The sequence below is a fragment of the Pavona decussata genome, unplaced genomic scaffold (assembly GCF_977016875.1).
Source record: "Pavona decussata unplaced genomic scaffold, jaPavDecu1.1 SCAFFOLD_280, whole genome shotgun sequence".
NCBI lineage: Eukaryota > Metazoa > Cnidaria > Anthozoa > Scleractinia > Agariciidae > Pavona > Pavona decussata.
In genome coordinates, this window is record NW_028145681.1 from 940,001 (window position 1) to 965,000 (window position 25,000).

A 25,000-nucleotide genomic window follows, 5' to 3' on the forward strand; every position below is an offset into this window, starting at 1 on the left:
TGCTTAATGACAATAGCGGCAAGCAGAAATATTTAGGGGGTCATTTTCGACCGCGATTGGTAACCGTTCATGAATGTGGCGTGTGTGACGTGATGACACGGGAAAAGAAGCCCATTTATTTGGAAGAGAAGTGCCAGGCAAGGAACGTCATTCTGGGGCTTAGTACCAATCTGCAGTATTTAGGGCTAAGCACTGATTCGAAAACGGTAAGCTGTCGTTCATTGTGGCGGGTAACGCTATATAAATAAATAAAAAATTACAATCCTCAACCACCAACGAGGACAAGCTGCCGCGATGCGGGTTCGAGTTGGAAGAGCGACATCAAAAGAATGCGCACACTGTCTCCCTCCTCTTCTTTTTCGCCCCCAGATCGAGCTCCGCCCTATACCCCTGACTTGGCAGCCTGTTCACAGGCTAACAAAGAAAATCATAATCAACTGAGGAATAGAGAAACCGCGAAGGTAGCGATCCTGTATTGACGCTACAGCTATTCTATCCCCATCTTGCGTGGTTTTGTATCCCACCGGAAGTGAAATTCCACGCGTTAAAATTTGCTACTTGGCAAGAGGCTGGTTACGACTGAGAAAACATTTCATTTCATGAAAGCAGTAATCAGCAGATATTTTAGTGAGGGGATATGGAAGCTGGAAAAACAGGCGTACGACGGAACTCGGCTGTCTGGTACTCCGGTTAACAGTTTCAAAAAAATGTCCGTCCAGTTATCCATAACCAGTACTGTCACCAGTACTGCAGACCCCATCATTCTTTTACAGGTTAAGTCCTTACCGTTAGATGGACTATCAAGGATATATTCAATTACACCATGTATGGAATGAAGCAATTTTTGTTATGTTGAGTTCGATGCATACTTTTCAAACTTGAATGCTGGCTGTCCAACGTAACTTTTTCTGTCACCGTTCGTTTTTGTCAAATTGCTTTAATCGAAAAAGTGATCATGAAGAGTGGCTGGGTTGACATCACTTACTTGATCCAAGAACATATCAACCAATGGCAACATGGCTTGCTGCTGTTGATTCCAACGGGCGTGAGACTAAATTTTTTACGAGTCATCCTGACAAATCTGTTCTTATACGTTTCCTTTTATTGCAGCCTTGATAGGAACATCTCAAGAGTGAACCACACCATAGAGAACAGTTAGCCTGCATGACAGGCGCTTTATGAGCCAAGTGTGGCGAACGCGATATTTCGCACGTAGCGCGACACGAGCGTGAAGCGGGAGACGAGGGGAAGAGAAAAATAAAGCTCTCTTTTTCTCTTCCCCTCGTCTCGCGCTTCGCGCTCGTGTCGCGCTCCGCGCGAAGTATCGCGTTCGCCCCGCTTGGCTCATAAAGCGCCTGTCATGCAGGCTAAGAACAATTCGCTCTTGGATTTCTTATGAACAACCGTTGGGTTTTTATGAGCTTCTCATATTCAACAAATTCAATAAAAAAGGCGTTATTTTTGACCTTGGAGAAGCTGACTTTGGAGGATGTAGGGACGATTTCGTAGTAGTATCATAATTCCGAAGTACATTTTGAACAAGTGAAGGTTTGTCCAGGTCAACTGCGCAATGCAATTTGCTGTTGTGAATAGTCTTAATGATACACATCTATGAATTTTTCACGAAGCATTGGAGGCAACTTGCTACCATTAACGTACAAGGCACCGGTAGTATTGAATATACAATATTTTTCCGACTTTAAAATCGAATTTTGTTAAAGTTATCATCAAAGAAGAAACGGCATTTGATTCAAGATCGGGTTATATGCTTTTCCGCGCTGTTGATTTGCGCGAACAACTTAGTTACAATTTATTGTTCGTTTCCTGAGATCTCACTGGTTAATTTCCTTCCAGCACTCGGTAATAGTGGCTACATTGTTTGTTTGTTTGTTTGTTTTGTTTTGTTTTGTGTTCGACGTAGAAAGATCGCACTCCTAATACAGATTGTAATCGAGATTGTATAGGACAACTAAGGTTGATTGTCCGTTAATGAATGGACCTTGGGACGCATATGTGGCATCCCCCGCAGATTTTGCAGGGGCGGATGACATCACGACCAACTTGGCAAAGGAGGGAGAGCCTGGAATCGAGATCATCGAACGCACTTACTAATCTTTGATTATTATTAGTTTTATTTTTTTCTTCTGTGTACATAATTCTAACCAAGTCGAAATCCCGGGCAACAACATTATTTGCCTACTTCTCTGATCCCTTAAGCGTTTTTTGACAAAGTTGTCAGGCAGTTGACAAAGCAGAAGTTTTTTCTGTGTAAATTTCGACAAATTAAAATACAAAGTAAAGCATTTTCCTTAAAGGAGCAGTTCGTTTGAGTTGCAGCTGTTTTTTTTCTTATTTATATTAATAAAAAAGTACGCTTATGTATGGCATAAAATATTAAAGCTATACAATTTTCAGAACTATTTCACGTAATCGTCTCTCGGTTATTGTAGATCCATAGATAAAAATCATCTCTTGGTAAAAGAAATGACATATTAATTTCATGAATAAAGTACAGAATTGGTCATTTGAAATTTATCTCAGTTTACTAAACAGCCTACGGACTTGAGTGCTGAGCCCAACTAATTTTAAAAACTAAAATTTCACCTTTTGATTTGCATAATCACTTTGCCATAAGCAATCATCACGATCCAACTGAAGGAGACAATTCTAATTATCACGTTTAATTAATTTAGAATAAGACGATGTCATTCTTGGTTATAAAGTTTGATCCGTCTACACAGCTGCTTTCGAAAACAAACTTGACTGTTTCAGTTGTGAATTGCGGTTCATGACACGTTTGCACTGTTTCATGGGACTGCCTTGAAAATAATATAATACAGCGAGAAGCAGGAATGGAAAGCGAAAGATGACATTTTCTGTCTGAAACAAACAGGGAAGAAATTATTACTGCTCAGGAAAAATCAAGTTACTTGAAATGTTAAACCACACCGAAAAGGACAAGAGCGAGTTGGCTAGTCATGGAACAATCGTCAACATCAACTGCGCTCTCAATGCTCCCATGATGCTCATATCCATTGTTGGCAACGCGTTGGTGTTGGCTGCCATATTCAAAACTCCTTCAATTCGCTCGAATTCAATGACAATGCTATGCAGTCTCGCTGTTTCAGACCTCCTTGTTGGTTTAATTGCTCAACCGCTCTATGTTGCCGATGAACTCAAGAGCTTGAGGACACAAGACCAGTTATTGTACCGTCTGTCAGCCATGATAGGGTTTGTTGTATGCGGAGTGTCTCTTGCAACAATGACAGCCATTAGTGTGGATCGATTTCTGGCTCTTCACTATCACATGAGATATGCTACATTAGTAACTGAATTCCGCGTCAGATTTACAGTAGGGATGATTTGGTTGATCATGTTCCTGTGGTTAGGGTTCTACCTATGGAACAAATTTGTGTATCACCTTATGGCAGGCATTTTTACTGCAATTTGTATTGTCATTTGCACATTTTGTTACATAAGAATTTATCGAATTGTTTGGCTACATAAATTACTGATTCACACCCAACAACTAGCTATGGAAAGTTCAAATGCGGCAAACAATGATATGCGAATGGCACGATTGACAAATAGTGCTATTAACACCTTCCTGTTTTACCTCTTTATGGTCATATGCTATTTCCCAAATTTTGTCTTAATGACTTTGTTTGGAACGACATACAAGGATTGGAAAGGAGAATGGACCTTTGCTACCACAATGGTATTCATGAACTCAGCCATAAACCCAATTTTGTATTGTTGGCGTCTTCGTGAGCTACGAACAGCGGTTACAAAGATAGCAAAGCAGGTGTTTCTCAAACAAATGGATGAGAACTGATTAATATCAGATTAAAATAAACAAAATGATAAAATCAAATGAATGAAGACTGATTGAGCGCTTTCCATTCGTCCAAAAATTCCTGAAATTTCAGGCGAAGAATCGAATGAAACAGGAATTTTCCGGAATTAAACTTCGGAATATGGAAGATCAGAACAACCGAAAAATTCATTTCCATTCGATGTAAGTTGATTGCGTTATTTCAGTTTAAGTAGAAAATTATATGGAACAGTTTTGTTTTCAATTCGGTTGCGTGAACCAGAAAATACTGTTCCATTCAGCAGCACCGGAAAGTTTGGCTAAATAGAAAGTGCCAATTGGTTTTAATTTAACGCGATATGATCATTTTTTTTCTGTATTTTCTTGCATTTGTTACCAAAATAATAAGCCAACTGATCACGGAAAGTAGCACTGACTTTGATCTGTCTCTGTTTTTTTTCCGCCTTTTTCCATGAAATTTTGGGGTTTCTTTTTTTTTTTTTCCATTTTTAAGTTTAATAAAATTATAATAATTCAATTTCGTAGTGGACACGGAAAGTGCATATTTTGTGAATTTTCACTTTCAAGGAAGTGCAATATCACGAAAGTGATGGATAATCTTTCAGGTGCGCAAATTACGATTTCTCGCAATTCATTGAGGAAAGCAGGTTTGCCAAGATACTATACTGAGGATCGTTCCTGCACATCACCATGTAGGTGATGTAGAATTGTTTTTGCATTTCTCGTCTCCCTTGTTACGACAAGACAGCTGTCAGTATAGCCAAGAGGTGAGATAACTAGGGGCGCGTTCATTTGGGACTATTCCGGAGGACGAATACACGGAATAGACGTTATTCAATGTTTTTTAGGACTGGCTATTCTGAAGTTTCGGAATGAACAGACTAGTAGTCCGTTTATTCTGCCCATAATAGAATAATTTTTTCTTAGTTACGAAGCTCGACTGCGTCCTTATATAGGAAGATTTTCATTACTTAAAGGGGAAGTATCATGGGGTTTTTGATATCTTTTGTTAAAAATTATGAAATAAGACCTTCAATCACCTGCCAAATAATTCTAGAATGACAAGAGGAACGAAATCAACTAAATTCTTGAAAGAAACAACTCGTGATCTGTTCTAGCGCATTTTGGAAACAAAAATGCGAGAACTTGGAAAACATTAGCCTAATATTTTTCAAGTTTCAATCCAAACCGGCCTACTCTGTCTCTGGCCAACGGCACTAATCGGCAGTTTTATTGCACTGGGGTGATAATTTTTAACAAACTTGACAATTATTTCGTTGTTTCTGCTGACAGTCAAACATTTTTGGGTTTTGAAATGACAGCAAACTTTCGTGATACTTCCCCTTTAATGCGAACAGATATAATTGCGTTCTTCTGGGAACAGGTTTTCTGTCAATTCTAGTTATTCCTGAACCGGAACAAGAAAGTCAGAACTCAGAACTGTCCATAAAAATGCACCCTAGATAATACCAACCAACGAATACTTATCCCTTACTGAAAGGTGAATGGCGTGCAAGTTGAGCAAGGCGCAGACTCCTTTCATTTGTGTTTGACAAGACTACAATGCGGCGTATTGGACCTCAGAAATTTTGGTAATTAACATTTTTTCCACGAGCGCGCATTGGATTAGAGATGATAGATAGCCAACGAGGCGTGTCAGTGCGGTAGCGACGACTTGGCTAAAATTTATACCATCCCATATCTAACAAGCGCGAGTGGAAAAATTGTTTATTAAAAACAACCACGAAATATTGCTATGTCTTGCTGATTTCATTCTGCAAAACTAACCGGTTTTTCCGGGCTGATGGTACATTGGCTGATGTCCCATAGCGGCTCAGCCCGTAATTGCACTGGAATCCAATGATGTCGATTCTCAATACAACGGATAAATTACTGCCTTGGAATTTCCGCTTGGTGCATTTTATACAGCCAAACATGAAAATTTAGGAAAACTTAAGCATGATATGGAATAACAGATGCAGGGATTGCTGGGCATATAGAATACAGTCGTACAGAAGCAATATCTGTTTTTTTCTCTGATGGTAGATGATCTAAGTTTTAATTTCTCGGAATATAGGGAAATCTCTATTTTGCTATGTAGACAACTGGAGAAATGACATTCTAACAGTAGCGACATGACTGATGCAGTCTGTTACAAGTCAAGTGTAACAGTTTAAAAATAGAAATGAAAGTCAACAGGACTACTGCAAAGACTGATCATACAAAGTCTTGAGTATACGATATTTCAACTGGCAAAAACTAGTCTTCATCCGGTTTATCACGACAACTCACAAATTCAGAGAATATATATGTTTCTATATGTTCAGTGTAACAAATAGGCGGAAATACACGTGATATCACGTGGTATGTTGTGGCTAGACAAACAAACAAAAAAACAACAGCCTAGAGGTTCAAGGGTTTTGGCTTTATGAATGATGAACGCTTCGCGCCCTTTCCTGAAAGAGTTGCGTTCATTACAAAGTTTTTCAATAGAAATAAGTAACATATGAGTGTCTGAATGGTTGTTTCTAAGGAAGTGTTCTGAAACCGTGGTATGGATATAACTACCAGTAGGGTTGAGTATAGGACGTCTATGTTCATTAAAACGGTCTTTAAGACGACGTACGATTCCCCCAATATATTGCAGATTATAAAGCCGACATTGAATCTTTTAGATAACATTGAAAGTATCACAAACATATTATATGAGATTTGATTTGGTAGGTCTTACCAGTAAAATAAAAAGTATATTGGTTTCGGCCGTGTTCAATGTAGGGACAGGTGGTGCAGTTCATGCACCGTAAAGACACCGCAGCCCGGGAGTAGCCTGGGAGATACTGCGATCTGGTAATTGGGCTCTAACAAGAATGTCACTTATATTATTACAACGGCGGTAAGCTACCAGCGGAAGGTTTTTAAAAACATTTCTACAACGATCTAAAGGGTAGAGTTACGTAGGAATGCTTGTGAATGATGTGCACGATGTTAGGTAGTACCGGCCGGGTTATATGTCACAACGAAAGGAGTGGTTTCAGTCCGTGTCAGAGGTTTGCCTTCAAGTGCGTCAGTGCGAAGGCTTCTGCCTGACGTTCCTCACACCGAGACACTTAAAGACAAACCTATGACACTGACTGAAACCACTCCTTTCGTTATTACATATAACCCGGCACTGCCTAAAGCGCACATTATTCACAAGCATTCCTACGTACAATCTCTTCACATCGTTGAAGAAATGGTTTGAAAACCTTCTGTTAGCAGCTTACCGCCGTTGTAATAATATAAGTGACATTCTCTTGTTAGATCCCAATTGCAAGAAACTCGTGATCGCAGTAACTCCCAGGCTACTCCCGGTTCTTTACGGTGCAACAGCAGGAAATGCACCACCTGTCCCTACATTGAACACGGCCGAAATCAATCTACTTTTTATTTTACTGATGAGACCTACAAAATCAAATCTCGTATAACACGTGATACTTTCAATTTTATCTACATGATTCAATGTCGCTATGTAATCTGCAATATATATATTTAGCCAAGCCTAAAACCGGAGCTCCAAAATTACTTTAGCATTTCTGCTCATGATTTCCGTATTAACGTAATAACCTTACAAATTCCTCACACTTTCTGGACTTAAAGTGCCTAAGAAGCGAAAATTGCTTTACTGTAGTTATAAAATTTGCACTTTGAAATATATGATTCCGACTTTTTAGAGTGCTGGGGTAAAAATTGCGGATTTTGCGAACGGTAAAAGTTGGGCTATTTTGCTCTCAAAAATGGTCAGAGGATTGGGTCGAGTTTTATGCTGAATTCCAAGTTGTGACGTCACGTTGGAGCCAAAAGTTTGTTTACTCTCATTCTGTTCTTGCTGCCAAAAAGGATTGTATAGAAAGATTAAAACATGACTAGCGATTCTGTGAACGATCGATTCTGGCAACTCTGTTTGTTACGGACGCCAGCAACGCAATATCCACCTCGCTGTCGCTTATCTTTCTTCTCTTCCGCTATGATGAATTGCAATTCTTGGCACCAACGTGACGTCAGCGGTTATTGTCACCTGGCATTTTGGCCGCGCGATTCGAATACCATTTTTGAGGGCAAAATAGCCCAACTTTGAGCGCTCACAAAATCGGCAATTTTTACCCCAGCAATCTCAAACTTTGAAATCGCGTGTTTGACAGGGTAAATTTTAAAACTACCTAAAGACAATTTTCGCTTCATAGGCACTTTAATATATTTTTAGTGCATCTGCAGCAAACTACCTAGCAACAATAACAATTACAATGTGAACTGTTGTACAGGAGAGCAAGGCATCGTCTTAAATCCAAAACAGCCATGTCAATAGATCTGACATCCTAAACTGCATGACTGTGTGGAGCTGGGTGTCTTAAAATATCCAAACATTGCGCACACTGAAGATACACAGTCAGGATGGGATCGGCTATCTATTGAGTTACGATAGTTTTCTTCGTGCCCAAAGTGATACTTACGTTCTTATTCGCTACGCTCAAACGAACGTAAATTATTTTCCTCTTGAAAACATAGATAACTAAATACAACAAATTGATGGTTGGATGCTCAGGCAGTCCAACAACTGACGTTTATTCAAGATTCACACCAACAATCATAATAAGTAAACACAAATAATAAAACTGAATCGGACTAAATAAATGCTAATTTTTAGATAGAAGAAAAGATCCTCGCAGTTAATATGCAACTTAAGCAGCTGCGAAAAGAAAGCCTGAAAAAATTCAGGCTTGAACGGGATTCGAACCCATGACCTCTGCGATGCCGGTGCAGTGCTCTACCAACTGAGCTATTAAGCCAACTGGGAGCTGATCATATTGTGAGTTCGTAATATACCCGTGAAGGATGAATAAATGAATATGAATATATGAAACATCATATATTGAACTGCGGATGAAATATATAAATTTATTCATATTCACATTCATTTATTCATCGTTCACGGGAATTTTACGAACTTACAATATGACCAGCTCCCAGGTGACTTGATAGCTCTGTTGGTAGAGCACTGCACCGGCATCGCAGAGGTCATGGCTTCGAATCAAGTTCAAGCCTGAATTTTTTCAGGCTTTCTTTTCGCAACTGCTTCAGTTGCATGCTAACTGCGAGGATCTTTCTCCTATCTAATCTTTCATCCGCAGTTCAATATATGATGTTTCATAGATTCCTATTCAAATGCTAATTTACAAGCCAAGCTGACTAGTCACTTGTAAACGCTTAGAAATATCTTCGAGAATATACATATCTTTCGCAGTATCAGACTTCTTCCGTCCGTGAAGCTTGAGTACCTTTTCTGAAAGATTAGTATTATAACTAACGGCAGAGGTGGCTCCACCAGACTTAAAACTATGACGACCGTACAATTTATGATGCACCCCATTTCCCTCTATCTGGTATATGATAATTTAACTCCATATAACTTGCAAGAATTAGTGGACTTAAAAAATCTTACTGGACGGAAAAGAGCAACTGAACTGGAAAGATCAATATTACACATGGATATATACCTTTCCAAAAGCGCAACAGGGCAATACACGCTATTTAACCTCTTAATATAAACATAATTACCTTCGCGATAAATGTCATTTTTAGCCCTGGGGACAAACACTCTAAGATAATCAGGAAAAAATTCAAGATGCACGGGCGCGATGTTACTAAGCTCATTATAACGAAAAAAACCCGCAAAGCCTAACGAGCAGATACAAGCAACGCGTATGTTTTTAAGATTAGCAGAAGGACCAGCAAACTTGTCAATAATAGTCTTATAATCTCAGAAGATAAGGCGCCTTTTTAACACTAACTGGCTTATCACGCCTAGCAGCCTCCAACAACTTATAACAAATAGAACTATCCAACGGATTAGCGCCGTTACTTAGACCGAACGAGTGAAACAACTTAAGAGCTGCGTGAGTCTTAACTAAAGAGGCATATGAGCTAGAACTCTTATAAACCTTAAAAAGATAAACAACTATAAACGCAACAGGAAAAGGAGGCACCGGCTGAATCCCGGAAAAATTACAATATTCAATAAACTTAAAATCTCTTTCTCGTATCTCTTATATCTCCGCTTTAGACTAAGTCTGGCTTTACACTAACCGGTATGCACCTTCAACCGTGGTCTGATACAAACACTTCTGTGACGAGAAAATAAAAGAAATAACAGAAAATATGACCGCCAAAACAGTCACATGCTGCAAAAATACTTCTGCCCGAACATGAAAAAACGGCAAGCGCCTCCACAAAAACATTGTAATAATACCAGTGCAGGCCAGTGCCTCTAATCCACAAAAAACATTGTAACAATACCAAACTCAGGCCAGTGCCTCTTATCCACAAAAAACATTGTAACAATACCAAATCAGGCCAGTGCCTCTATCCACTGAAAAATACATGGACAAGCGTTCCATGTAAATAAAGCTAAAGAGACTTGAGAAAACTTCATACGAACAGCCAAGATGAACCCAATGATATCAATACCCAAAAACGAATTGGTGTTACGCTCTTGCTCTAAAGCAGTAGCACCAAAACACTTACAATCTACTACAAATCTAGAAAATTTTCTAGAAATAATGGGCCAGAAATATGACGACGGCCAAAAGGGCACTTCTATAGTGGCAATGGCCCTGGAAACGTGCAAATAATTAATAGCTCTAGCAATAAGGCTTACAGGAGGAACAAAGAGGCAATTCTCACCATCCAAATTTTGCACGAAAAAATCCACCCCGCTGCAACCTGGTTTCCAAAATCTTGAGAAAAATTTGAAAACTTTTTTATTATAATAACAAGCAAGACAATCCACGGAATGAACCCCCCCCCCCCCCCCAGCTTTCCTTTAAAGACATGAAACAATCGGCTGAAATCTGCCAATCATCTATATCAATGATACGACTAATATAATCATCTCTCTCAATTTCAGTGCGAGGGATCCACTGGATCTCTAACTCTATACCATTATTGGCGCAGAACTGAAAAATCTCCAGCGCAATAGCATGTAAATCACTTCTCATACTTCCCACTTGTATGATTTTACATGCACTTTGACTATCAGAAAACCACTTCACATAAGAGCCTATAAGTAAGGGTAAAAATGAATGTAAAGCAAACAATATGGCAGATAAGTCCCTCCGTGTAGAACTTCTTCTACGTTCTTCCAAATCCTATTGCTTATTACAACTTGCTCGCCATTAATATCTGGGTGAGCACCACACCCTGTGGCGCTTGCATCCGAATATACTACATAATGAGAAATTCTATACGGAGAATCCGACACTACCCTACAATTCAGTTGATTCAAATTAGCCTCCCAAAAATACAGTTCTCTAACACAATTAATATTGATCAAGATAAAACTTGGAGTCCCATTCCTGGGCCGAGGCAACTGAAATTGAGCAATACCTTGTCATGAGTCTGGAAAGATTACCAAAAACCGCCCCACCAGAAATAATTCTACCCACGAGTGAGGCCAACTCCCGCGCCGATACCAAACGATCTCTTAAGAGAATCTTATTAACAGATTTAGCGATACTATTTACCCGTCGCTCAGAAATAGAAATAGTTCCATTAATGGTGTTCCATATAATCCCCAACCATTCGAGAACTTGACTCGGACACCATTGAGACTTCTCATTATTGGTGATAAACCCTGACTTCCTTAAATCAGACCAAATATTAGTAGCTAGGACTGCACAAAAGGAGGATATTACTATCTTCCCATCGTACCTTGCGCCAATTTCGGTAAAATGGCTTCCGGTCAGTGAGAGGAATGCGCGTGTTTGAGGCCAAGTTTGAGCTGGATTTCTTCGTATCACAAATGATCCATGGTGAGTAATTTATCTTTATTTATTTCATTTACATTCAAATAAGGGAAAGGAATATTTTTCAGAGAGAGATATTCTTCAAAACAGCAATACTTTGCGTATTGTTCGTGGCTTGTCAACCATAACTGTTGTTATTGAATATGCATGACCTATTTTGAATGCGTTATTTCGGAACTTAAACGACGAGTCAATAGGATTATAATATTCAAATATTAGCTTTTATATTTCAAAGTTTCACTGGGAACTGATTGACTCCTATTGACTCCACGTTTTTAACAAAAATTTTGAAGTTGAATGTGAGGGATTTTTGGCGCGATTTGTGTCATGATTCGACCTGTATTTATTGCTTGGGACTCATGTTCCAAGCTCCTAGTATTCGAGATTTTCTTTACATGTTTTCACCTCATGTATTTCGTTTATTGTAGGAGCCATAACCCTCAAGTCAACATCTGAAGAGGTCACTGAGAAAAACACGAAACGTGCTTCAAGCGATCGATCGAACGTTTTCAAACTGTCACTGACTCACTGTTTGCGGCGTGTTCGGCTCATCTGGAAAGTTCACGTGCCCGAGAAGCATCTTATACTCTATAAATGCAGCATTTCCGAAGACTGCCTGATATCGACGGCTAAATCCACGCAATTCAAGTAAATAACACTCGATTTCTCGAAAACCTCGAGTTGCCGCGTTACTATCTCGACGGCGTCCATTGAGAAATGAAATTCACGTGGGGCCAGCCGTTTGATAATATAGTTGCTACGCGGTGCATGCCGGGAAGATAGTAATATCCTCCTTTGACTGCATTGGTGTCACGGTCGGAATTTATCAACCAGCCATCATCAAGAAATAAAGCAATATTAAAACCGTTGCACCTCCAATACTTCTCAAGCGGCTTAAGACATTTTAAAAAAAATGTAAAGTGCAGAAGACAAACCAAAAGGAAGAACTGTAAACACAAAATATCGTATGGAAGCTTCCCCTGGAAACTTCCATGCAATCCCCAAAAACCTAGGATGATCTGAATGAATTTCAATATGGTGGTAACCGCTTTTAAGATCAAAAGTTATCATAAAAGAACTCTTTTGGAAATAAGATAAGGCAATCTTCCAATCTTCATACTTGACTCTATGCTTAATAAGAAAGCTGTTGATGTAACGGAGATCAAGAATTAACCTCTTTTTACCGTTGGGCTGGATGGACACCCTCAAAGGATTGACAACATCAGGTGGCCTATTTAGCTCCATAACCCTACCTGAATGTAAAAGCTCCAAAATGGCTTCATTAGCAAACTCTGAATGATCCAAAGCTGATCTATTATTTAGGGAGGTAAACCCATGGGGAATTTGCTGAAAATTCAAACGGTAACCCTCGCATATATAAACTGATAAAATATATCTAGGGGCACCAATGCTGCGCCAAAACTCTACGTGTCTTCTTAGACTACCCTTGACTTGTGAAAAAGCTGTCCCACTAGATTCTTCAAACTCACAAGCTTCCTTTAGTTGTGCAAACAAAACGTTATTACCACGATCACTTTGATCTTCCATAGGCAAGACTTCCTGCTCCGGGTGTAACAACTGTGCCACTGCTCGAATAATAGACGCCGCAACTGTTTGGGGAGGCAGGCAACGGGACTCGGCAGTCCTCGGCGCAGTGTCCTGGACGGTTGCAACGGTAGCAACGGCCGGCACTTGAAGCATATTCTGAACGTCCTAAAATAACAGAAAAACAGAGAAATAATTTGGAGCGGGCGTGTGGTTGGGAAATGAAATAAACGCCAGGAAGGAGAACGCCAGCGAGAGAAATCTAGCAACTCTTTGAAGCCTTAAATACTAAACACCAACCAACCACAAAATCCCTGGAGACACGCCATAACGGCGTGATCCAACAAAACACAAGAAACATAAACTGCTAACGAACTGCATAAACTTCATACCAGCGGAAAATACATTTGCATAGAGTTTTGTTCCCTGGATTCCAACTGATCGACCACTGCATAATCAATATACTGAACAGAAACACGAAGATGATGATCGAACCTAGTTTTATGGCCTTAGCCCCCACAAGTCTCCTGCAGCTCAGTGGTAGAGCATCCAAACTAGTTATCGGAAGGTCTTAGGTTCGACTCCTGATAGGAGCACACGGATTTCCTTTTTCCGAGTATGCCTGTCTCACTCATTGAAAAAATACATCATTCTCATGAAGAAACTTGTTGCACAGGCAAAAAAGCTCCCTAAAGAAGGGTACAAGTGCTTAGCTGATGCCGCTGGAATTGTAAAGAAGGCGTGAATTTGTGGCGTAACGGCAAACATAAATATATGTCATTGACACCGGCCGAGGGCACAGATTTTCCCTATACGGAGCGGCCTAAGTCGGTGAATAACATGTTTATTCTTTTTCTGTTTTTTTTTTTTTTGTTTTGTTTTTTTGTGTTTTTAGTTTTTAAGATGATCGGGGCGAATTGTTCTGCGAACAGTCTAAGCTCGCTACGTCGCACTATTACTCTCTAGTTAAATTTGGCTAATCAAGAAAACCGTGCGTAGAAACCTCAGAGAGAAAGGGTAGACTAACGATAAAACAGACTGTTAACATATCCTGGAGTAATTAATGGAAAAAAACTATGATATTTCATAGCAACAGTAGCACAGAAGTAAACTAAACAACTATCTTTGAAAAATTCGCACAGTCAAGCGAATAAATGTTCTGCGTAAACTTTGTTTTGAGGAAAACGAAAGCATACTTCAATTTTTTACATTCGCTTTTAACAAAAGTTGTTATAAAAGACTTGCAGTGAAAAATACTCAAACATCTTACTCTATACCTTTGTGTTTGTTCTCTGTCAAGATAACCACAAATCAATGCTTAAATTAGAGAAATATGTGCAAGATGAATTTGTCAGAATTTATGCCTACGATTCACTGTGTTCCGAGGCGCTTGTGTGACTGTTTCAGCTAAGAATCAAATTTTCTTCAATAAAGTAAAATGGGACAAGATCAGAAAATGAAACTCCAAGGGAAAAAATGAACATGGACCGTAAACCTCAGCTCAAAAGACTGCTCTGCAGTTAGCAATATTATTAAGCTTAAGTCAAATGACGTGTCAACACTTCAAGAAAAACTGCAAACAGCAAACCAGCAAAGTTTTGTCAACAAAGTCAAATGAATAACCGACTCTTTGGAGAACAACCAATCCTTTTATACTATTACTGATTTTTTCGTTCGTTTTACAACGTCCAGTGAGCGAAACGTTTCACTTCAAGAGGCAAAATTCAACGTTTCGTCGTGCCGGATGGGAGTATAATGATTTCACTTCAAGGTATCTCGCGTGTTGTTACCGTGACCGAGAGATAGGAAATAAAAATTCTGCCGCTCCCGGACTTAGTCAGATTTTAGGATTCTCAGGATACCGACTGCTCACAAACAAAGAAAAAAAATGAGAAAAGTAACTTACTATCTCCGCTTCCACAAGGTGCACCGAACCGACTGAAACGGCAAAATATTCCGTCTTTACGGCTCGCATTCGTCAGTCACTGTCTTTTACGTTGAACTTTGCTTATTCATCGCCTGCGTTTTCGTTTTCTTTTTCTCTCTCTTTCTCTTCTTTCCACTTTTGTCGACATATTCAACGAGTACATGAATTTATAGCTTTCTACAAAATTTTCCGTTCGTTTTTCTAAAAAGCAGCTGGCCGCGCAAGTTCCCGCCGAAGCAGGGTTAACTTGAGTGTGGCATTTCACAAAAGCTTACATGAAAGGGCGGACGTACGTACGTACGGAGGGTCAGGCATTGACGTCAAAACCCAAACCAACATTTTTCGCATTCATGGGTTTACCAAATTCTCTTAGCTATGGGACGGCGAGCGGAGCTCCGCTAATATATTGGGGAAGCCAAACCTCGCCTTGAAGACTGTTTTAATCTGAACATAGACGTCCTATACTCAACTGTACTAGTAGTTGCATCCATATCGCGGTTTCAGAACACTTTCTTGGCAACAACCATTCAGACACTCATATCTTACTTATTCATATTGAAAAATTTAGTAATAAACGCGATTCTTTCAAGAAAGCGCGTGACTGGAAGCGCGCATCATTCATAAAGCCAAAACCTTTGAGCCTCTAGGCATTATCAAACGTGACGGACTATAACCTGTAAATTCGTGAGTTTTCGTAATGAACCTGATGAAGACTGGTATTGGCCAGTCGAAATATTGTATACTGAAGCCTTTTCACATTGTTTGATCAGTCTTTGCAGTAGTCCTTTTGACTTTCATTTTTTTTTTATAGATTTTGACTGATCGCGATCCTGTTTGATCCATCGTTGAGCACGATTGATCGTTCCCGTTTTTTCAGTGATATTTAAACCTTAATTTACATTGAAACAGTTTATTTAGGACAAACCAAGAAAATTAAATGCTAGTTGTGTAATCGCGAGAAAATAATTTTACAATGTAAACGGTAATTAGGCCGAACAATTCTTGCTGGTACTGAATTACTTTACCTTTCGAACTTTCCAGAAGCAAACTGGAGGAATTATGAGGAATTAAGCTCACATCATGGCAATGGATGGAGCTGAAAAACAGGAAGTATCGGCACGTTATTTAAACCTAGGAAGTGAGCTTTATTGTCGTGAAGAATATGGCAAGGCTAAAGAATATTTTGAGAAGGCACTCCTGATAAGCAAAGAAATTGATGACAAAAAGGGAGAAGCTTCATCCTACGGTAGCCTAGGTAGTGTGTTTTGTTCCCTTAGTGAAAACAGCAAGGCCGAAGAATGTCACAAGAAAGCTCTTGCTATGAGAAAAGAAATTGGTGACAGACAAGGGGAAGGCCAATCTTACGTAAGCTTGGGAAACATCTTTTATTCGCTCGGGGAATATGGAAGAGCTAAAGAGTACTACGAGGAAGCACTTGCGGTAACAAAACAAATTGAGGATAGACAAGGGGAACGCATATCTTACACATATCTTGGAAACGTGTTGTATTCTCTCGGTGAATATATCAAGGCAAAAGAATGTCACGATCAAGCACTTTGGATTACAAAAGAAAATGGCGACAGACAAGGAGAAGCCACATCCTACAAATGGTTGGGAAGTGTGTTTTATTCTCTTAACCAATACAGCAAAGCTAGAGAATATTACGAACAAGCACTTGTGATCAGAAAAGAAATTGGTGACAGACAAGGGGAAGGCATATCTTACGGACACTTAGGGACAGTATTTTATTGCCTTAATGAATATGGCAAGGCTAAAGAATGTCACGCGAAATCACTTGCGATTAGCAAAGAAATTGGTGACAGGAAAGGAGAAGTCACATCATACGGTCACTTAGGTAATGTGTTTCTTTTTCTTGGTGAGTATTGTAAGGCTAAGCAATGTCACAAGGAAGCCCTTTCAATTGCAAAAGAGATTCAGGACAGACGAGGAGAATGCTTTTCTTACACAAACCTAGGAACTGCATTTTATTCCCTTAGGGACTATGGAAAGGCCAAAGAAAGTTACGACAAAGCACTTGAGATCACAAAAGAAGTTGGTGACAGGCGAGGAGAAGGCACATGTTACGAATACCTAGGAGTTGTGTTCTTTTCTCTTTGTAAATATGACAAGGCGCAAGAATATTTCGAGCAGGCACTTGCGATCAACAAAGAAATCGGCCACAGACAAGGCGAGGGCGCTTCTTATGGACATCTGGGCATTGTGTCTTGTTCTCTGGGTGAATATAGCAAGGCTGAAGAATATCACTACCAAGCGCTTGCGATCGGTAAAGAAACTGGGGATACAAAAGGAGAAGTGTCATCTTATGGATGCCTCGGAAATGTGTTTTATTTTGTTGGAGAATTTTGCAAAGCTAAACATTTTTATCACAAAGCAATTGAAGCAAAGCAAAGGCGTTGGCTTCACGGAATGTGATTTGGATATGCATAAATACCTTCTATTGGTCGGGCTGTCTGAAGGAAACATGAACGATACTTTTTCAAATATCTTTGCATGCCTGTCTAAGTGTGAGATTGTGCGAGATTCACTGAAAGGAAACGACGAGTTGAAGATTTCATTTTTAGAAAAAGAAGTTTTGTCTTACCGTAACCTTACAGAAATCTTTCTTGCTACTGGAAATTCTAGTGAAGCTCTTTATGCTGCAGAGCTTGGGCGGGCGAGAGCCTTGGCAGATTTGATGTCAGCCCAGTACGGTTTGAATAAACAGATTATATCAGTTAATCCACAGTCGTGGGCTGGTATCGAGAGGACTTTTAGGGAAAAGGAAAGGAACTGCCTTTGTCTCTATATCTTCTATTCCGATCCACAAATAGTTTTGTGGATTCTTAGACCGAATAAACCAACAATTTTCCGACGCATAAACGTGAAACACTGTGCTGAAAATGGTGGATTGATAACAGATTTGGATAAATTCTTAAGGAAGGATATTGTCTTCCGAAAATTTCATGTCTCATCTGAGGGTCACTATGAAGATCGATCTTTATTCTCTGTAAACGATATACAGCTGACACAAAAATTAACCCTTCAAGACAGCAGTGCAGTTTTCCGACTTGTGGAGGACAACGACGAAGAAAATCTAGAATCCGAACCAAGTCTTTCCCTGTATTACAAACTTATAATTTCTCCTGTCGCCGAATTACTTGGCAAACCAGCAGAACTCATTTTTGTTCCCGATCGTGCCTTCTACAGCGTTCCATTTGCTGCGCTACGTGATGAAAACGGGAAGTATTTATCAGAGACTTTTAGAATCCGCATCGTTCCTTCTTTGATGACTCTGAATCTTATCCAAGGGAGCCCAGTAGATTATCACAGTCAGACTGGTGCACTGATAGTGGGTGATCCTGAGGTCGGCGATGTGATATATAAGGGACGATTTGAGAGAAAACCCCCATTACCTGGTGCGAGAAAGGAAGCAGAGATGATTGGACGACTTCTTGGCCTCCAGCCTTTGTTAGGAGAGCACGCCACTAAGCAGGCAGTACTAAAAGGCATAAACTCTGTAAGCCTGATACATTTTGCTGCTCACGGTAATGCCGAAAGAGGAGAAATTGCCCTTGCCCCTCTACAACCTACTACTGGCTTTTCACAAGAAGAAGAGTACTTATTGACAATGTCTGACATTTCTAAAGTTCAGTTGCGAGCCAAGCTAGTCGTGCTCAGCTGCTGCCACAGTGGACGTGGACAGATTAAATCAGAGGGCATTGTTGGAATCGCTCGAGCGTTTTTAGGGTCCAGTGCACGCTCAGTTTTGGTCGCGCTGTGGGCCTTAGATGACAATGCAACTGAACAGTTCATGCGTCGTTTCTAGGAGCATCTTGTTCGTGAGGAAAGTGCGAGCGAATCTCTTTACCACGCCATGAGGTGGATGAGAAGCAATGGTTATCCTAAAGTCAGCGACTGGGCACCATTTATGCTAATTGGAGATGACGTGACATTCGAATTTGAAAAGTTAAAGGTTGGTTCCTTAAAATAATTTTCTCAGTTAGGGAGTTGAATTGAACATTCGCAGCGTAGAATTCTTTCCATAAAAGATGAGATGATAAGGGATTTCACTTCTCTGTCACAAATTAAGTGCCTTACCGTTCAAGTTACGTTCATGTTTTTCTTACCGACTGAAAGCTCTTGCAACTCAATTTGACTTGGTAAAGTTCAAGTTCTAGCGGGGTTGTTTTTGGTCATTTGTTATTATTATTTTTTTAAAATCCAAACGATTTGTTTCAAATGAACAAACCTCAAGACATCTTTCTATACTTCTTAGGTCTAAGCACTCTTCTATACTGAACAGCAGAGACACTTAATAAAACTGATACAAAACATAAACAAAAAGGGAATCACCGGCAAATAATAAATTGGAGTTAAATGATTTGGGTCCAACGAAGTATCTGATAAGCATAGTGCCTGCCTCGGCGGATGCAGTCGTTTTGTGACGCTGAGCTTTTGGACGGTACCATTCTCTCCAAGCTTTATTTTACTGAATAAAACAAATATCTCTGACATTTTCCATCTTTATTTTTGTGAATTAAATTTATGAAATGGAAATCCTGATGTTGCATTACTGCGTAAATTTCTGATGAGTTCAAATCTATAAAGACCTTGCCCAATAATAATAATAATAATAATAATAATAATAATAATAATAATAATAATAGTAGTAATAATAATAATAATAATAATAATAATAATAATAATAATATAGATATATAATGATATATCTTAAGATTTTTATTGCATGAATCCATTTTGACGGCTTATTGCGTAGGATCGTTTTAAGAAAACATTAGAAGTTTGGATTTTCTGTTAGACGTTTTCAAAGCATTTTAGTCCAAAAGTAATTTGAGGGTTTTATAATTTGTTTCATTTTTAGAACTTCAGTGTATATGATTTTTCTAAGTGAACATTAGGATTTAGGGGTTTGATCAGAAGTTAGTGAAAGAAATGCAACATTATCCATATCAGAAGGGGTAAGGAGGTTGAAAATGCAGCAGACCTGAAGCTGGACGAGAAGGCTTTGGTCAAGAACCTCAACAATGGATCCAACTACAAGTTCTTGAGTGTGAGGGAATCCGTGACGCAAAACGAGAAGTTAGCACTTGCAGTTGCGGCAAAGACTTACTTGCAAAGGCTCTCAGTAACCTGGACGAGCCCTCTGTCCGACGCCAACCGTGTCAGGGCAACAAACCAATTTGCCCTCCCCGTCTTGACGTACCCTATGTGGACCCAACATGGGCCACTGGGAGAGGTGCGAGACATCTATAGAGAGACAAGGAGCTCGATCAGTGAGAATGGCGGAAGACACCCCCTCAGCTCTTGTGCAGTGATATATTTTCCAAGAGAGGAAGAGGGGCGTGGACTCAAGTCCGTAAAACAAGAGTACAAGCCGATTAAGATCAAGGCGGCTATCAAACCGTGTGATAATCCGGACCCTATGATGGGGGCTGTGCGGATATTTGAAGAGAGGGCATGCGAGAACGGATTCTCTTCACTTGTGAAAGACACGCACAAATTTGCAGAGGAACTGGGGACTAGTCTGAATTTGGTTAGTCCCGAACCATCGTGCAGCTCGTTTCAAGCTCCAGAGAAGAGGATTGGAGGACATCAGGTAAGACAACATTTTAAGAAAGCCGTGGGAGAGAAGGTCGGAGACCAGAAATGGCAGGGACGCTTGCTGTGGACCAGATGGGAAAATGACCAGTTGAGTAAACGTGGCTGTTTTTCCTGGTTAAGGACGGTGCCTACTATTGTTACTGCGCATACGTTCTGCGCATCTCGAGATACTCGGGTTTCCTATGGGTGGTGCCGACTAATACAGGAATATTTTTGCGCGGTTTAAAACTATACGGAGAAAACAGAACTTAGCAAATGCTTTTGGTATCTCAAAAGAAAATTGGGGGTAACCATGCATTTTTCAGAGATAATTAAGCTTCAATTTAGGAAAAAATCCCATACATTGCTTTATATTTTGGCACTTTTTAGAGATATTATTGCTTAGTTATCTCTGAAAAATGCATGGTTACCCCCAATTTTCTTTTTGGATTCCAGAAGCCGTTGCTAAGATCTGCTTTTCCCGCATAGTCATAAACCACACAAAAATACTTCGATATTAGTAGGCACCGTCCTTAAACGGAAGGGCGTGTGCGACTACCCATGCTGTCGCAGGCGTAATGGAGCTTTACGAACAGCTCTTGTCAACCCGAGTTTATTCGGCCTATAAGAACGGTACGTCAGACCAAATCAACATCATGTGTAGAATGTGCGGAAAGGTACCAGAAGGCGTTGCTCACGTGTTAGCAGGTGTTCATCGTCAGCACAGACTAAGTATATGGACAGGCACAATGCTGCACTGAAAGTGCTGTTCTTTGAAATGCTGAGGGACCTCAAGCTTGCCGACTTTGTTCCTCCTTGGTACTCGCAGGTTGAGCCCAAACCGATGTACGAGTCAATAGATGATCAAGCATTTTGGGATGTGCCTGTTTACGCATAACGCACTTTAGTCGGAGCCAACAGGGTGGAAGCGCGATTTGTAGATCACAAAGTGAAGAGAATGTTAACTGTGGAAATGAGCTGCCCTTGATTGGACAACTGCGCGAGGAAGGATCTTGAGAAAACAGAGAAGTATCAACCACTGCGGTGGGAGTTTACCAGACAATACCAGGCTACAAGATCGTACAAATGGACGTCATAATGGACGTACTAGCTTGGGGGATGGTTCAAGGAGCTTGAGGTCGAGATGAAAAAGATCTTTGGTGCGCGATCGAGCGAAGTCCTGAAGAGGATGCAGAAGGCCGTACTGTCCAATTTCCCTAAACATTGCGCGAACATTCAAAGTTATTTACAAGTGACGCCCCAGACCCTGATGTCATAGCAGAGTATATTAGTTTTACGCTTGCTTAAGTAGTTCATTTTCTTTATATAAATTTTAAGACGTTTTTGTAAGGGAGGGGGGGGGGGAGGCTTTTAGGTCATTAGCAACTTTTTTAGTGTTACATTCCTGTAGAGCAGCATAGATTACGTCATTCATACGTCGTACACTGCGCATAACAATATAAATGCATAAAGAGAAGACCTTCATAGACGCGAGACTTCCTCTTTAACTCATTCTCTTCACAGCAAAAACAGGCGTATTTTGACCACATTCCTATTTTATTTAATATTTCGAAAACTATTTACAGGAGAGTGGAAAGTTATACATCATTTTAATCAGCAATGATGAGGCTTTACAGGGAAAAAAAGTTTGTCTCCAAAGGAGCTCACAATGTTTCACAAAAAAAATATAATTATCATAAATCAGCATCATTTATGCAAACAATTTTCACAAAATACATAAAATATGACCAAGAGGTCTGGTTGCAAAGAAAAGTTAAACAAGAAAATGTTCCTTGATGTATTGGCTACAATTCCTCCAAATCTGGTGGAGAAAGAACAAAAACAAAATAAATTACAAATTTTTATTGATAACCATCTAATCAAATAAAAATCTACGTTTCCATAGCAACGGAATGCATTTTTAGACTTCAGCGTCACACACACGCTACATCGTATCTTATTACCCTGACACCCAAAACGAAAATTCTAACCAAAATTACCGAGCTATTGACTCCCAAATGTTAACTCAGTGTAAAACTAAGATCTTCTGATGAAGAAAGCAAGAATTCAAGCGTAGCGAGCGGCTACAAATCATATTTTCCCGCAAATTCAAGAACATATGTTCTGTTGCGTGTGAACTGCGTGGCGTCGTATGTAAAAGTTTCGTGCTCGCTTACCTCTCATTTTCGCCTTCATCGGTGAGAAGCCGATCTAATTCACTTTCCTTATCACTTGACATGCCTTCTGGACCGCTATCTCCTTCGTAGTCAAAATCTGTGTCTTCTTCTGGGCTGATTTCCTCAACATACGCTCTCTTCGAAGACGACGCCATCACGCTTATAGTTAATTATGCAAATAAACATTCGGTACGCAAAATTTATTCAACTGATCGTGATAAAACTCGGCCAGTGATTGGATAATTTTGTAGACTTCCTATTTGCCAAATATGGCATCAACCGGATGTAACGCCAATTTTCTACGAATTTTCGCGCTATCGATCGTAGACGCTCGATAGATTACAGGGCGTGAAGGGAATGATCATCGGAGGCCCTTATAATCTTTTGCTTTTGATACTCTAGGTATTTCTTCAGATGAAAGCTAGCAGAGTCAACTCACCGAATAAAAACGTACCGGAGGAAAAACAGACAAATAACAACACCCAGAGATCACACAAAGTATACAAGTGCCGCTGCTTTCGCAGAGACTGTCACTTCCATACGCACCTCTCCATTCAAAGCAGGCAATGTCCTTCCAGTAATAAGGCCTAGTTTTTACGTCGCGCTACAGTCGAACTTAATTCAGACGAATTTAATTCCATTAAATTCGTCGTTCAATCGACATAAATCGTGGCGTGGTTTTATACGTCGAAATTAATACGGTCGAATTTAATTCTCTTCCCAAATGCAGTGTCTCTTGTCAGAGGTGTCTCCAAAATAGTTTGAAACACATTAAGAAAATGTATGCATTTCATTCGATGCGACGCTAGTGCGACGTTTAAACTGAAGACGCGTTATAGATATTTTATCCGTCTTACCAAGACGGATAAAACGTCTGGGGCGAATTTAATTTACCAGACGAATTTAATTCGTTTTAGACGTCGCACTATCGTCAAATTTAGTTGCTTGTGGGACCTTGAATTAAATTCGTCTGAATTAAATTCGACTGTAGCGCGACGTATTAACTAGGCCTAACTGAAGCTGAACATTTGACTGCGATAACTCTCGTACTTTCAAGATAGTATGTCTGAAATGTAACAGTTGCTGTAGTATTTGTTTGTTCTGTTGTTATAGTCAACTGTACACGTATCTTATTGTTTTTATTACAATGGGCCCGCAGTAATTGGCTCCACGCTGTTGCGGTCACTCTGCCAACTTTAATTGTAAATTGTTATTTATTTATTTATTTATTTATTTATTTATTTATTTATTTATTTATTCATTTATTCATTTATTTATTTATTTATTTACTTATTTACATATCTCGGCGAAGCTCATAAAATAACGTCAATATAAATATCCTCATTCACAGTACTTGATGAGTGCTTTTTCAAAACGTTTTTGAGTAGGGGTTGGAGGGGGGAGGGACATATGTCTTGGTTATCACGGAGCAATGGCCGTTGAACCGTTAGACCCGGGGGGAGGGTCGGATTCTGCCCGCGCCGACTCTGAAAGTTTACAACTATTTTAATATTTGCGCAAACAGCACAAAGCTTCGTAACTTTTCAGAAGTTTATTTGGGACAAATTGAGTACGATAGACCAGGGTTCACTGAATTTCATGTTACCAAGGCAAACAATTTTTGACGGGAATACAGAAGATTCCTGTTTTCATGCACAAAGATTAACTTTCTTACAGTAAATTGCATGAATATTGATATATGAAACATATATTTGAACTGCGGGTTAGAGTGCCTATCAAGTAAAAATAGCTTATGCTTGTTTGAAAGGCGTTTTCGATTTTTCAATATCTTCTCTCGTTCCAGACATATTCAAGTGTTTGTTCAAAAAGTGATGACGTCACAAATCGTTTCAGTACAAGGGTAACTCACAAAATCAAGCATATCTCAGGAAATATTGGAGTGATGCGGTTCAAACTTGGCACCAATAATGTACGTCAGGTATGAAACAAAATTAAACTCATTTTTACATTGCCATGTTATTACTCTCGACCCCAGTCCCTTTCAGCAGTCAACCAAATATCTCATTTTTGACCATATAAGGAGAAGCAGATAGTCCTACTCCAAATGCACGAAGTG

The 25,000-nt window shown here is 39.7% G+C and overlaps 1 protein-coding gene, 1 long non-coding RNA gene and 3 pseudogenes across 2 annotated transcripts; 3 read left to right on the plus strand and 2 right to left on the minus strand.

Annotated features, from left to right (window-relative positions):
• Positions 1-2,774: 2,774 nt before the first annotated feature.
• On the plus strand, positions 2,775-3,975 carry LOC146455343 (histamine H2 receptor-like). Its single transcript, XM_085094429.1, has one exon. It carries the CDS (start codon positions 2,936-2,938, stop codon positions 3,833-3,835), a length of 900 nt encoding a protein of 299 aa, XP_084950555.1. The 5' UTR covers positions 2,775-2,935; the 3' UTR covers positions 3,836-3,975.
• A 5,067-nt stretch (positions 3,976-9,042) lies between these two features.
• Positions 9,043-13,390, minus strand: LOC146455344 (uncharacterized; annotated as a pseudogene).
• Positions 13,391-17,627: 4,237 nt separating this feature from the next.
• LOC146455345 (tetratricopeptide repeat protein 28-like) lies at positions 17,628-19,136 on the plus strand (annotated as a pseudogene).
• A 1,116-nt stretch (positions 19,137-20,252) lies between these two features.
• On the plus strand, positions 20,253-22,002 carry LOC146455346 (uncharacterized; annotated as a pseudogene).
• A 282-nt stretch (positions 22,003-22,284) lies between these two features.
• LOC146455347 (uncharacterized) lies at positions 22,285-23,246 on the minus strand. The gene is made up of 2 exons (XR_014859051.1): positions 22,924-23,246; positions 22,285-22,568 (listed from the first exon to the last, which is right to left on the minus strand). It is a non-coding gene; the product is annotated as an uncharacterized LOC146455347 (long non-coding RNA).
• Between the last annotated feature and the right edge of the window lie 1,754 nt (positions 23,247-25,000).